Source organism: Stigmatopora nigra, chromosome 19 (genome assembly GCF_051989575.1).
Source record: "Stigmatopora nigra isolate UIUO_SnigA chromosome 19, RoL_Snig_1.1, whole genome shotgun sequence".
Taxonomy (NCBI): Eukaryota; Metazoa; Chordata; class Actinopteri; order Syngnathiformes; family Syngnathidae; genus Stigmatopora; species Stigmatopora nigra.
In genome coordinates this window covers 982422-996953 of record NC_135526.1, presented here as the reverse complement: position 1 = coordinate 996953, position 14532 = coordinate 982422, and the positions used below count along the sequence as shown (strand labels likewise).

General features: G+C 41.5%; 1 protein-coding gene across 4 annotated transcripts in view; it reads left to right on the top strand.

Moving 5' to 3' along the window:
- sez6a (seizure related 6 homolog a) overlaps positions 1-14532 on the top strand; it is a 55053-nt gene that overhangs the window by 37500 nt on the left and 3021 nt on the right. For all 4 annotated transcript variants that reach the window (XR_013329826.1, XM_077740977.1, XM_077740975.1 and 1 more), the window contains 7 exons: positions 1896-2088; positions 6548-6733; positions 7676-7844; positions 8466-8632; positions 8700-8894; positions 9710-9848; positions 13716-13912. Coding sequence is in view for 3 of the 4 variants with exons in the window: in XM_077740977.1 (XP_077597103.1) it covers positions 1896-2088; positions 6548-6733; positions 7676-7844; positions 8466-8632; positions 8700-8894; positions 9710-9848; positions 13716-13912 (1246 nt within the window). In the remaining variant the exon portion in view is untranslated. The remainder of the gene's footprint in view (positions 1-1895; positions 2089-6547; positions 6734-7675; positions 7845-8465; positions 8633-8699; positions 8895-9709; positions 9849-13715; positions 13913-14532) is intronic.

Genomic DNA, 14532 nt, shown 5'->3' with positions numbered 1-14532 from the left:
GGGTAGTCTCGGTGAATGCTTGGGTGTATCGGTCAGTAGGTTTCATCATCGTAACGAGGACTGGGGCAGATGCCGGGTCCAAGAGCTGTTGATTTATGGCCCCCGCTCTGCAGCTGTGGGGTCATTTCATTTCCATGTATAGTGGGATGAGTTTGATTACATAGCGCTCATTTCGGCATCAGCGATGGCTCCTAAGAGTCGCTGTAAATGTTCATTATGGAGCCCCGCTAGATGATTTTACAATAAATTAGAGCCCCCGTGGAAAGTTCATTCATTCGGCGTTTACTCGCGGATTAAATGTTACTACGTGTATTGTGTTTTGGATTGGATTGGAGAACTTTATTCATCCTGTATTGGGGAAATTTCATTATCACAGTAGCAAGACGGTGAGAATACGGACACAGCAAAGGACATTTTAGACATAAATAGATAGGTAATCATGAATACATGAATAAATATGTAAATAAATAACCATTTTGGGTATATTGGGACCCAGGTGTTGTATTTTTGGTATATTGGGACCTATATTATCAAATGTAACTGTATATCAGGTCTTGGTAATATTGTCAACCAGTTTTCATGTACTAGCATACAGAAAAAAATCTCTGGCCCTTCTTAACGTGTAAATATGGATACGGAGGGATTTATTTACATGATAGTGAATGACTCATGGGCAATTGGAATTTGAATTGTAATTATGGCTGGCATCAGTCCCAGTAAGCCAGTAAGCCAGTAAGAAAATGTCCAGGTGAGCCAGAGAGCCGTCCCTCAAGGCATTTGGTTGGCGTGGCGCTGAATTTAAGGCAGCGCCACGTCTCCCGACATGGCCAATGATTCATAATTGAGGCAGGACAGCTGTTGCCAGCCGCGTTGACAGCTCTCGGGGAAGGTGACGGATGACGGCGCCCTCGGGGGGGCTCCGTCCAAATGTTCTATGCAGGCCGCATCCCACTGTGTCCTTCATGAGCCGGCTTGACCGCTCAAACATTCCTTTTTATTTCCCACCGTGGATACAATTCAGTGAAAGATCATTGGAAAGCAACAAAACATTCCCAAAATAAATGTATGTATTTATTTGTTTTTTGCAAAAGTACACAAATATAGAATTGAATGTTACACTATGTTTTGATACACCACAATAATTTTTTAACTTGCTATTTTGATGTTTTCCAAATTCTTAGACCAGTAATTGTAATGCAAAATACCATGTAATCAGTAAATGATCTGTTATAGTATATAATCTGTTTACAAATATTACATAATGCACAGATATACTCATTGATTTGTGTCCTCACTATAACTGAGAACTATTATATTATATACTATATATAGGCGTGCTGCATAAAATGGCTTTTTTGTCCAATTCAATGGGAAAATATGAGTAAAAAAAGACAAAAATGGTGCTATAGGCAGTTGTAAGGCAAAATAAAAGCGTATTGAGCATCGTCCTTGTTTAAAGACGAGCACCTGAGCGCAGCGTGTCATGGCGAGATGCGATAAAAATCAAATCAATCAGTGTCTGACCTCATGGATAATTCCACAAGAGGTCACCTCCAAACTCAGTCTCCAAGAGTCCATTAGCCTCCCTGTGCTTATTGCCAGCTAGAGTGATAGTTTGTCAAGGCCGCCGCTTTCATTTTCTTCTTGCCGCTCCGCTCACGTTGCCCGCCGACCGTCTCGCCTTTTTTCTCAGACGCTCTCGCTCGCACAGGATTTTGGCAGGCGCCACTTTTTCGCATCGGCGGTATGACGCATCTTCCGATGACTCTGTTGGCTTTCAGAGTGAAAATCTATGCGAGACGTTTGATGGGATTGAAAGACTTGGTGTGCCGGAGACAATTAATATCATGTGACAATTCATTAAGAGCCATTCTAACGTTTTTGTTGTGTTTTAGGTGGTGAACGCCAGCGTGGCGGAAGGACAGCAAGTGACGTTGGAGGACACGGGTGGACGAGAATCCTTCGTCCTGGCCAATGAGTCGCTTTTAATACGAGGTCTGGTGCTGCGCAGTCGGAGCAATCAGGTCTCCATCCGTTTCCGTGGCGACCAACGCCACCACTCGGGAGTCGTTCAACTTCATTACCAAGGTGAGACAGTGATGCATGATTTCAAATGGCCGTGATGAATAGGGCCAAATGTTCACGTGCTCCCGACCAAATTATTTTCATCATCGTTTTGGTGGCACTCATGTTCTGAATACTTGAAAACCAATTCCAAATTCTGCTAGTAGGTTTAGTCACTGCTTCTTTTCAGATGATAATCTTTTCTTGTCAACTTGAACCAACAAAAACAAAGGAAAATAACAGTATTTCTCACAACAGGTAAAAGGCTACTTCATTTTAACAGACGCCATTTCCAACTATTTTATTATCGTACTCATTTTCCAGATTTACGGTTACAAAAATGGACTTAACATCTTTTGTTGGCATGTTCTAAGAACATTTCTAGTATATGATACCTCCTAAATTTCTGTGTACGTGTACGGCCGGCCGTGTTGGGTGCACATTGATCTTCCATGTCAACAACAATGTCTATTTATCGTAGCAATCTCACAAAGTGGCCGCCAATTACATGCCCCATCGATTTGAGTTGATGGTGGAGCTGGTCAACAAAACATTCATTCCAGCGCATTACGGCAACTTTCATCAGCTCTAAAATAAAAAGCCTACTGCAAACATTGCCGTCGATGGGGAAATAAAGCAGCCCATTTCGCTGTTCTCGTACTGGGTTCCCTCAAACTTGATTACAAATAATCACAAATTATAATATTGAGCGATCAGTGTAGATGCACGATTCTTAAGGCCTGCGATACAAAATGCAACGTGACATTTTCTATTTAACCCAGGGAAATGGACTTTATGTGTCAAATTTAAGGACTACAACAGAGTGTCAGCTAAAAATACTCCAAAATCAGCACGAACCGAGAAACTGACCAATAATATCCAAGAAAGTCCCTAAAAATCAAAATAGAATCATCCACAATTTACTGTAAGTGACCTGTAAATACCCAAGAATTGAAGTGGAAAAAACTGTGATGCAAAATGAACTCAATACCTGCTATTTTCAATGATAGATTGACTCAAACTGCCTCTAGTTTTGGTCCCATTGGCGGTGCTAGACGTCCAATCCATTTCGACTGGAAGGAGCAAATTATAGCAATTAAGTTCACTTTTTGGGCTAAAAATAATGCGCTCATGACAGCTACTTAATGCAGCCCATTACCTCAACTGAGCTTAACATTCCCTGCGTTATATTCTTATCTAAATTCCTATAGTTCGACCTTGGTAGAAGTCAGCGCATCGCGTATCATTCTACGTTGGTCTTAATTCAATCCACCTTAAGGGAAACTAACTGGGAGGAGGGCGCACACTGCCGATATTTCAATTTGTGTTGCACGGCGCCACCTTGTCCTTTATAATGGCCTGTGAGAAATGTGATTGGACAAGCATGGCACAAGCGAGAGGATGGAGTTGTGTAGGCTCGGCCTTGGCTAGAAGTAATTAATATCCGCCGCCGTATCAGCAGCGCCCGCAACTGATGGATGCCTCTATAACATTATTGTTGCGCTACTGTGAAAATCTCAGCGTTTGTGCCAGGCGGTGGCAGCGGCGGCGGCGGCACGCTGATGGAAAACGTTTAAATCAATCTTGTGGGACATCCGGCGTCGGTGGAAGAGCTTCTTATTTTGTACCTTGTGCTGGGGAATTTCAGGCTTTAAATCGATCAGCTCGTTACCTTAATAAGAGTCGGGAACGCTAATGCGGGCTTTGATTAGTTAAAGAGCTATTTTAGTTTGGAGTCAGCGTCCATTGGATTTTACGAAATTAGAGGAAGTGTGAGTTGAATTGGATAGAGACATTTTTAAGCATTTTTTTTACACATAGACATGTGTATATCTTATGTATATATTATTTTTGTTGCCATGGTTCCCTAAGAAGGCTCAGACTTGAAAGAATATGAATTTTTTGTTAATTATTAGGATTTAATGTGACAGAATGAACTAAAAAAATACTTCAATGTGCTGGTAATTAATTAAAACACCAGCTTATTTAATGTAAAGGCAAGTTACATATTTATTTATTTCATTATTTTATGGACATGGTGCAGCACTTTATGAATTATTTATTTTCAGTTGCAGGGAAAAATGCAATGCTCTCTTTTTATCAATTATTAGTATTTGTTTGTCCTGCTACCTTGACAAGCGTTGTTTGTAATTCATGGACAATTACTACAGCAAACATTGTTTTTTTTCTACACGACTTATTGAAACAGAAGTTTTATTAGCAGTGATGAGATGAGAGGACTTATAAAGTGATTTCTCTTTTAACTAAATGAGTAACAAGCCAACCATGAAGCTGTAAATTGGCCAATTTGTTTAATCACTTGAATAACATCGAAATCTGTGAATAGGTAACAAAAAAAATGGCTTTTATTTCAATAAAATTGCATTTCAGATCACCTTGACCTCACCCCATTACATTACACAAAGACACCGATTTTACCCACAAAAATGTCAAGTTCAACCTCGTTACATTTTAAATCGTAATATTGCTTTATCGGGGTGGATCTTACGCATTTAATTTTGTTTATACAACAGTTTAGAAATGCTCTCCTATGGAGAATTTTCCATATCTTACTGTATGGATGTGCTTTGAGGAAACTCCAGGGAGATTCTTTTGATCAAGCAAATCCTCATATTTCCTTTTGAATAAGTCATTTTCATCCGTGCAAGTCAGTGCAGGCGTTATTAATAAATGCATTAATGTGTTTTGATTATCTTTGATTAAACATAGATATTTCATAGCATTTTTATTTAATATTTTAGCAGTAATCTAGTTGTCAAAAGGAGGGAAATAGTGTTAATCTTTCATAGCAACAATGTTTTACACTTAAAAAAAAATACTTTTGGATGGATGATAGATAGAACATTTTTGTCATATGAATATGAAAAATGGAAAAAACTGGTTTATTCATTCACTCCTTTTGCTTCTTTTGTCTTAAGTAGTCAAACATCATTTTTAGTCTTTAAGGGCAAAGGTCAGTGTTTAAAAAAATCTGAATACGTCTTAGAAGGGAATAAATTATGTAAAAATCATGGTCACAATATGCCATTTTTATCATGCAAATCCATGCACATCGTGCTTTTAAATTCAAACGTGAAAGGAAAAGATAATAAGCTTTCCTTCCAACTGACGACGACGTTCGTGACATCTGAAAAGATAAAAATTGTCGTCGTACATCTGCGCCGTAACGATTGCACCGGCGAATCTCCCAAGCACCCCGGCTATTATTTGTAATAGCAAAATAATCAGACTTTATGACCCAGCAACTAGTGGAATAGAAGTGGCACAAAATTTAATAGTTGTGGAATTGGCTGTAGCGGCTTGCCCGCGGCTTTTTTCAACCGCCGCCACACACTCGACGGGGATGTAAATGCAATAACTAAGATAATAGCAATAACTAGCTTCATTGGAGCCAGTGATAAAGGGTGAATTGAATGTCTGACCCCCAGGCCGGTGCGGCGTGCCTCGCAGGGCCCCCAGGCTCTGGGTCTTGTCGTTTCATTAGTAGCGAGGAGAGAGCAAATGGCTTGTGTCGAAGACAAAACCCACCTCGTTCAATTAAAAACAAGGGATAGGAGCACTTTGCCCAGGCGTTTGTGGCCATTAGGCACTTGCGGCTATTTTCCCATGAGATTCATTCCAGGCACCACTAGGTCTAATAAGAAGAAAATTAAGTCCCATCAAGTCCAAATTTCATCGCCTACATAAGTACCTGCTGAGAAAGTAGTCTTTTGTGTTCTTTTTATTTTTAATATCCGAATGCAAATGATATAAAGTCTTCTATTATGGCTCTGGTTGAAGTTCAAGTTCAATTTTAATGGACAAAACGCAGGTTATTCCGCATTTTTTCAACAAAATGTGTGATTAGTGGAGATTATATTGAGTAAAATATGTTTTGATAGACAAGTCCTATGTCATTTTATTATGTAAATTGAGAGAAAACTAGAGTTTAATTTTGCTTCTACAGTTTAAGTATGTTTGTCCATAAATGCTTTATTTGCAATGGATTTTGGCTGACTCCAACTTTACTAATGCAGGTCTTATCTTGGAATATTTGTGGACATTTTATCAGTGAGCCCCCAGGATTTGAGTCAGCTCATTAAACGGAAGAAAGTTCTTGCAGTCCAAGTATCGGCAAAGTTACATCGTTCAAGCCGTTTCTGTAATTTTGCTCGCTACTCAATAGCTTTTATTGGAGGAAGCCATTGCAGGTCTAATTATGTTTACTTCATCTGGAGGTTTTTTTTTTTTTTTTTGGTGTGTATCGCTGTCATTAAAAGGCCTTTGTTAATGAGGTAGAACCGTGCGGTTATTAGACAAGAAGAGAGCTTGTTTAATGGCTTCTATTAGACTTGGTTTCCACCAGAGAGCTTCTTCCTTTTGCGTGCTGTTTATTTGAAAAACGAGGAAAATCATTGACACCAAGCTGCAAGTGGCAAAACAAAACATCCAAACTTCTTCCTTTTATTTCCCCCTTTTTTAGCTTTCGTGTTGAGCTGCCCATTTCCCAAGGAGCCCACCGGGGGAGAAGTTTCCGTGACGCACCTCTACGCCAGCGGAGAAGCTTATTTCGACTGCTTTAGCGGCTACAGGTTGAAAGGACTGAAAATGCTCACTTGCCGCAACGCCACCACGCCTTACTGGAGCGGGAAGGAGCCCCAGTGCGTCGGTAAGCCAGCACGCCGTCCCCCCCCAAAAGCAAAGTCGTGATAAAATACATTTTCCAGTCCATATCCTCCTGGGTGACGAGAAGCAGGGGTTGAACAAAGCTCTTCTCCTCATAAGGGTCGCTGGTGGTGCTGTAACCAATCCCAGTCGAGTATGGGGACCACCCTGAATCGGTGGACAGCCAATCGCATGGCACGGGGAGACATTTGGACAGCCAATCATAGCTAGAGATGATTTATAATGCTCAATCAGGCTACCCTGGATGTATTTGGGATGTGGGAGGAAACTGGAGTACCCAGAGAAAACCCACATGAGCCTAGGGGCAAATTTCACATGTTAACCTCCGATCTTAGACACTTTGCCAGCATTTTGCATGAAATAAATCATGGTTGCTGTCCGGTTTGGTGGTTAAGTGGCTAGTGTGTCTGCCTCGACGTTCTGGGGTTGAGGGTTCGATCCTAGGTTGTTCCTCACTCTGCAAATAAATGCATTGCAGCCATCCCTTTGTCACCCCTTCGAAATGGTTTTCCCACAATGGCACTGAAGTCTAATGATTGGTTGCCATCCCTCTCGGTCCAAATGGGTTTGACGTGTAATGTGGTGCTGCCTTGGGTTTGTTTCCCCTGCACAATTCAGGGTCAAATGAATGTTTTTCTTTTTTCTTTTTTGCAATTAGAAGCACAGACAGCTATTGTCTGGAGGCTGATAGCACCTGGCTCCCTTAATTGGAAGCGGGTTGCATGACTTTCCTTGTCCAGCTTGTGAAAAGCTCACCTAGCAAAGCCAGTCTTGCCCCCTGACCGCGTGGTACATCTGCTCTCAACTGACAACCGCCGCACAACTCGAGTCCGCAGGAGGTCCTTTTTATAGTTCACGTGATTCCATAGCTCGCTCACCCATTTTTTTTTTCTTTCTCTTCTTTCCTCACCGCCCCTTCACGCAGCATCCTGCGGCGGGATGATCAAAAACGCCACCAATGGGCGCATTGTTTCTCCCGGGTTTCCTGGCAACTACAGCAACAACTTGACCTGCCACTGGGTCCTGGAGGCCCCCGAAGACCAGCGGCTACATATTCACTTCGAAAAGGTGGCTCTGGCAGAGGATGACGACAGGTGGCTAAAACACACACACACACAAACACACTTAAGTAAAAAAGGGCTGGTGGTTGAAGCGTGCCCGCAGCGCCAATGCAGACATTTTACTTAGAAACACGGCAAAGCTACGAAGACAAACACCCCGGGGCCAACGTAGCCATCTCCACTGTGGGATTTTGAAGCCTGTTTGCTTTGTATGAAGTATTTTTTGTTGCAGCATTCTAGTGAACAGTTAGACTCGAATACTGAAATATATTTTGGTTCCTAATGCATCACAATGGGTTTTATAGTTGAATATAAAAGACATGATTGTAGTGGCTAAGCCAGACATGGGCAAACTATGTACTTTAACTAGGTTATAGAAGTATACAAGTTAAGTCAAAGTTCAGTGAGGGCTTTTGCTAACACCTTTGTCTAATTTAAAGCTCTATTATGTGTCAGATTTGTCATCTCTCCTTGCAGAAAGTGAGAAATTGAAAGACAATCCCAATCATCACACATGACTTTTCACCTCATAATAAGGTGGCAGACAATGTTATGATTGTTATCACAGCTCCACATGCACACCATCTTTTATGGATTTTGAAAAACTCCAGGGTAACGCTTGCATTTTCATCATGACATCTTTATTTTTTTTAGATTGCTGATCAAGAACGGCAACAATATCGACTCCCCTCCCGTGTACGACTCCTACGAGGTGGAATATTTGCCCATCGAGGGAATCCTGAGCACGGGACGTTATCTGTTCATAGAGTTCACTACGGATGGGACGCTGACCTCCACGGGGGCCGCCGTCAGATACGAAGGCAAGTTGAATCCCGCATGTTTTTCCGCTTCTTCTGCTCGCCATAACGCCTGATTCTATCCCCTCAGCTTTTGCAAAAGGCAAGTGCTACGAGCCCTTTGTCAAGTACGGCAATTTCAGCAGCAATGACCCCAGCTACGGCGTGGGGGCCGTGGTGGAATTCTCCTGCGAGCCCGGTTACACGTTGGAGCAAGGCTCCGTGGTCATCGAGTGCACGGAAGCCGAAAGCACTCAGTGGAACGAAACCGAGCCGGCGTGCAGAGGTCAGTTTTTTTACATATATTCTTTTGAATTTGTCATTTTTTTTTTTTGACTTTCCTGGAACTTAACGACAGAGAAGAATCATTACTAATGTCCATTATAATCAGGTTTAAGGCAACTATAAGCTTTTCATTCTCAATAGATGCACACATAGTGACCTTACTGCAAGGCAGCATGTTCTTTTTTGCAAGGCAGCAAATTGGAAAACCTTCCCTGTAATGCTCAGATCGAGGAAATGGGAATGAGGTAGAAAAAAATAAGAAGTATTTGTACCACCCACGGGTCACGGTCACCCCGTGGTTTCCTGCTAGAATGCTTTTTTTCCCCAGTCCATTTAGGGAAGACTACAAGTGTGTACTGCTATGAAAGCATATTGTTTATGAAGACTACACATTAAGAATGTCATGTTTCGCCTCCCTCTAGTGCATAAGTGTCAAACTTGGACCATTTTACATATATAATTTATATATTCTTTTTAATAAATGGATTGAAAGAACTGGATTAAAATCCCTGAATATTCAGTCTTTTGTAGATCTAAAACTGTTTATTTTAGCTCTTTTAAATATATTTCTGGATTTGATAAAATGATTTTTGAACTAAAATCGCAGAAAAAATGGATAAAATATGACAATTATTTATTTAAAAGGGGGAAAATCAGGAAATGTAATATGCATCTATACTCTTCATTTGAATTTGATTCTACAACAGAAAGTCTGCACTTTGACACGTGCTCTAGAGCCATAAACGGTCTCATTCCCCCCCAAAAATTGCAGATTTGTGGTTCTTGCTCAAAAACTAAGATGTTTTTTTGTCATAGCGGTGTGCAGTGGCGAAATGACCGACTCCGCCGGCGTTGTCCTGTCTCCCAACTGGCCCGAAGCCTACGACAAAGGCCAGGACTGCATTTGGGGCATCCATGTAGAAGAGGACAAGAGGATCATGCTCGATATTCAAGTGTAAGTCATCAAACTCCGTCCAATATCCCCAGAAAACCGACACACATTTTCACTTATTCTCTGTCAGGCACACGGCAAAGTGTTTCCATAGTTTCAGCGGCTAATTAGATTTTTTTTTTTGTTCATCCCCTACATTAAGCATTCTTCCTGGCTTCCAAGCTCGTTCTCCGACCAGATTAGCCAGTAAGCCTTCCTCCTCTCACTTCCCTGGTGTGTCTCCGAGTTGGCTTTGAAATGAATATGCTCTGGCAGTCAACTACCGTGAGCCACTTGTCCGCCGGCCCTCCCAACTGGAAACTCGACACACATGCACACAGATGTTGACATTAGACACGAGCACGGCCCGTATTGTCGCCTCGGACTGTTGTTACTCTTCAGCCAGCATCCTCTGCAAAACACAGTCACCAACAGTGTTGAAGACAGAGCACATTATAATACACGTTGCTCATATTGCCGCACTGCGAGAGTTGGGGAAAAAATGGGTGATTTTTCATTAGAATGATTCTCTTTTTCTGCCACAGTACATGGCAAAAAAACATGGTATAAGTGATGATGTTATTGCCTGAAGCACTCGCACACAGGAGGGCACAGGGAGGTTAAATTTAAACCAGCTGGAATGCCGCCGCGGGCGATAGAAAAATTGACTCGCAGACAATCGTTATCATGGACTATTGTTGCTTATTGGGCATGCTATTCACGTAAGCATTTATTCTGCAAAGTATACACAATGCATCCTTACATCCTTGTTCACGTTCGGTTAATGTAATGTTGAAGATAACTGTGATTATTGTCTACAAAAACAGAGTCATGTAAAACAAACACAAAAATTTGCTTCAAGTATCATCATCATAAGCCACAATAAAATCTAGCGCTATGGTTAAAATATAAGACAAAAATATTATACATTATATATCAGGGGTCGGGAAATGGGATGGTTTTGCAGAGGTGACAAAGGCACATATATAGGTGACAATGTTGAATGGATGGGGGTTGGGATGGTGTGGGGAGGTGGGTGGGGGTAGATTTTTGCCATCAAGCATTGACCGACTGAGCTGACCGACAAACTTGAAGCGACGGGGGTTGGGCAGAAGAAGCACCTGACGACGATCCACTGATTGCACTTGCAGGACACTCAGTATTGCTCTTTATGAAAAGCTACATGTTGTGGAATAGTTTGAAATGAAAGCCTACTCTTATGGGATGCTATGCCTTTCTTTATATCAAATTAAAAGCCTTTGTAGTCATCAATATAGTATCATGAAATGGGTGAAATATCATTCATAAAAGGTGCTCTTAAATAAGTAAAAATGGTTTGCACTTTGATGGCCCATGTTCAAAATAGGTAAAAAAAAAACATATTTTGAACTGGCTTTTGACAGTTTATACCAGGCAGGGCTGGTTTTGCAGAGGTGAAAAAGGCACCTACATAGGTGACAATGTTGAATGGACGGGGGTTGGGATGGTGTGGGGAGGTGGTGTGAGTGGGGGGGATTGCCATCCAGCATTGACCGACTGAGCTGATCGACAAACTTGAAGCGATGGGGGTTGGGCAGAAGAAGCACCTGACGACGATCCACTGATTGCACTTGCAGGACACTTAGTATTGCTCTTTATGAAAAGCTACATGTTGTGGAATAGTTTGAAATGAAAGCCTACTCTTATGGGATGCTATGCCTTTCTTTATATCAAATTAAAAGCCTTTGTAGTCATCAATATAGTATGTATCATGAAATGGGTGAAATATCATTCATAAAAGGTGCTCTTAAATGAGTCAAAATGGTTTGCACTTTGATGGCCTATGTTTGAAATAGGTCCGAAAAAAAAAGTTTTGAACTGGCTTTTGACAGTTTATACCAGGCAGGGGATAGTGTTGCAGAAATGACAAATGCACATACATAGGTGAAAAGGTTGAATGGACGGGGGTTGGGATGGTGTGGGGAGGTGGTGTGGGTGGGGGAGGGCAGCTTTTTGCCACCCAGCATTGACCGACTGAGCTGACTGACAAACTTGAAGCAACGGGGGTCGGGCTGCAAAAAGCAGCTGACGACGATCCACTGATTGCACTTGCAGTACACTTAGTATTGCTCTTTATGAAAGCCTACATTTTGTGGAATAGTTTGGAATGAAAGCCTACTGTTATGGGATGCTATGCCTTTAAATCAAATAAAAGCCTTTATTGTCATCATACATAGCTGTGTAGAATGAAATGGGTGAAATATCATTCATAAAAGGTGCTTTTAAATGAGTCAAAATGGTCAAAAATTTGCACTTTGATGGCCCATGTTAGAAATAGGTAAAAAAAAAAAAAAGTTTGGAACTGGCTTTTGAAAGTTTATACCAGGCAGGGGATGGTGTTGCAGAAATGACAAATGCACATACAGGTGAAAAAGTTGGGATGGTGTGGGGGGATGGTGTGGGTGGGTGGGGGCAGGTTTTTGCCAGCATTGACCGACTGAGCTGACCGACAAACTTGTAGCAACGGGGGTTGGGCAGAAGAAGCAGCTGACGACAATGCACTGATTGCACTTGCAGGACACGTAGTATTGGGGGGGGAAAAAACAAGCCATTTTTTAATATTAGAAGTGAATGCATCAAAGTCAAAAGTTAAATACAACTGAACTGAATACACTTTGACTTATCACCAGAGTTAGTGATTTTGATTGGTATAGTATAAGGTTTTGCATTGAAGTTATGGACTCCCACCATGATTTGGAATTTTTAAAAAATTGCAATAGGAAAAAATATCTAACTCTTTGGTCATTTTTTTCTGCTCCTGTCAAGTGTGTTGAGTAGACAGAAGACTTGTGGCTGAGTGCTATCTCTATATTAAGCCAGTGATGGGGGTAAGGTGGGCCACACCTCCCCACATTAATGAGAACATTTTTCCTATTATCATTCATCACTGTGCTTGTGCAGAAAGTGACAGAGGAGCGCCGTGCATAATGAGGACTGATTAATTTGGGCCAAACAGGAGGGTTGGCTCCTCGCTAATTAGCATGGCGGCACACGAGAGGTTGCGGCTCATCTGCACCTGCACAACGCTTTATGAAATTGTCAAACACTACAATACTGTCTTACACAATAGGGAATGTGCGTCAAAAAAAATGGTTGTCTTTGCACATATAACGGCTTCTGGGAGCCCTCTTGTGGAAGGCAGCAATTTACTAGTCAAATAAGAATGAAATATTGCAGTATAGTACTGTCTTTTCAAAGCATGACACTGAGAGCAATTTGGACTTTTTAGATAATAACGGCCTCTTTAGACGGGGCAGGTCACATTCAAAAGGCCGGCTGGTGTACATTGTTCGGCGGATGTCATTGTTATTCAAAAATAGATTTTTCAGAAAGAAACCCCCAAGCTAGAGATGCAAAATCCCACACAGCATTGAAAGGAGAAAACGAGACTGCTAGAAAATCGCTTTGCACCGCGTGACGTTAAATTGTCGTTAGAAGGGAGAGCATTTCATGAGTGGAAATGGCGCTCAGTCAGTTATAGTACAGAGAGGCCAGTTCAGGGATGGCTTTTGACTCAATAACGTGTGTTTGATGGAGACCATTTTGCATTCCTGGCTTGTATTTGTGCAAAAATTTGGAATTGTGGAAGCGAGATAACTGACTTTTGAATTGATCCAAAGTGTGGTGGCAAAAGATACAAGTTTTACCATTGGATAAAAGGTCACTGATGGTTATATGTCTATTTTCTTCCATTCACTCAGGATGAGAAAATGTTCATCCTTTTTCTTCCATTTGTATCCAGTCTTTCCACTTTAGATCATCAAACTAATGTAGATAATAAGATTAATTCCACATGCTCTCATTCAAAGCCCAAACCTTTTCTAACCACCATTCATGTGTGCTTTTTTTTAGGCTCAACTTGGGCAAAAACGACCTTCTGACATTCTACGACGGCGACGACCTGTCCGCCAACATTCTGGGCCAATACAGCGGTAAACGTCCTCACTTCAAGCTCTTCACGTCCATGGGAGACGTCACCATCCAATTTCAATCCGATCCCGCCACCAACATCTACGGCTACAACAATGGCTTTGTGGTGCACTTTTTTGGTAAGATTCAAGCCGACAAAAAGCTTCAAATTGGGGGAGTAAAAATGTCTATGTATTCTTCTGCTTGCATTGATTTGTCCGTGTCTTCGTCACAAGTGCGTGGCAGTCGATAACAATGACAAACACTATAATTGGGTCCACTTAATTGTAGGCTGCTTTGCCTTGACGCCTGGTGTTATTTGCCGTTTGCATCAAGCGTTGCTAAGTCGCCTGCTGTGTTCCCGGCGGGGAAACATCTCCAGCCTTTGTTTGCATTTGCCTCCCAAAACACTCTTGTTTTTGTTCAGATAGAAAACATTGCGTTTGGATCTCTGCTTTCCCATGCTTTTTTTTTTAGCACGGAGACGATGTGCAAGAGAATGTGTTTGTTTTGCTGTGTATATCGATTCTGGACTGTCCAATACTGGTGGAATAGCATCAAATTGTTGCAGAACCTTTTAACTTAGTGTTTTTCCGAGTATAAGTCACTTTTTTGTTCGTAGTTTGGCTGGCCTTGCTACTTATGTTGTTTTTTCTCTCTGTGACTATTTACAGCTTGTTTTTGACTATAGTTTTCTGAAAAACTGTTAATATGTTACATTAACAGGTGCCTATTTTACTATTAGTTTAACGTATAATGT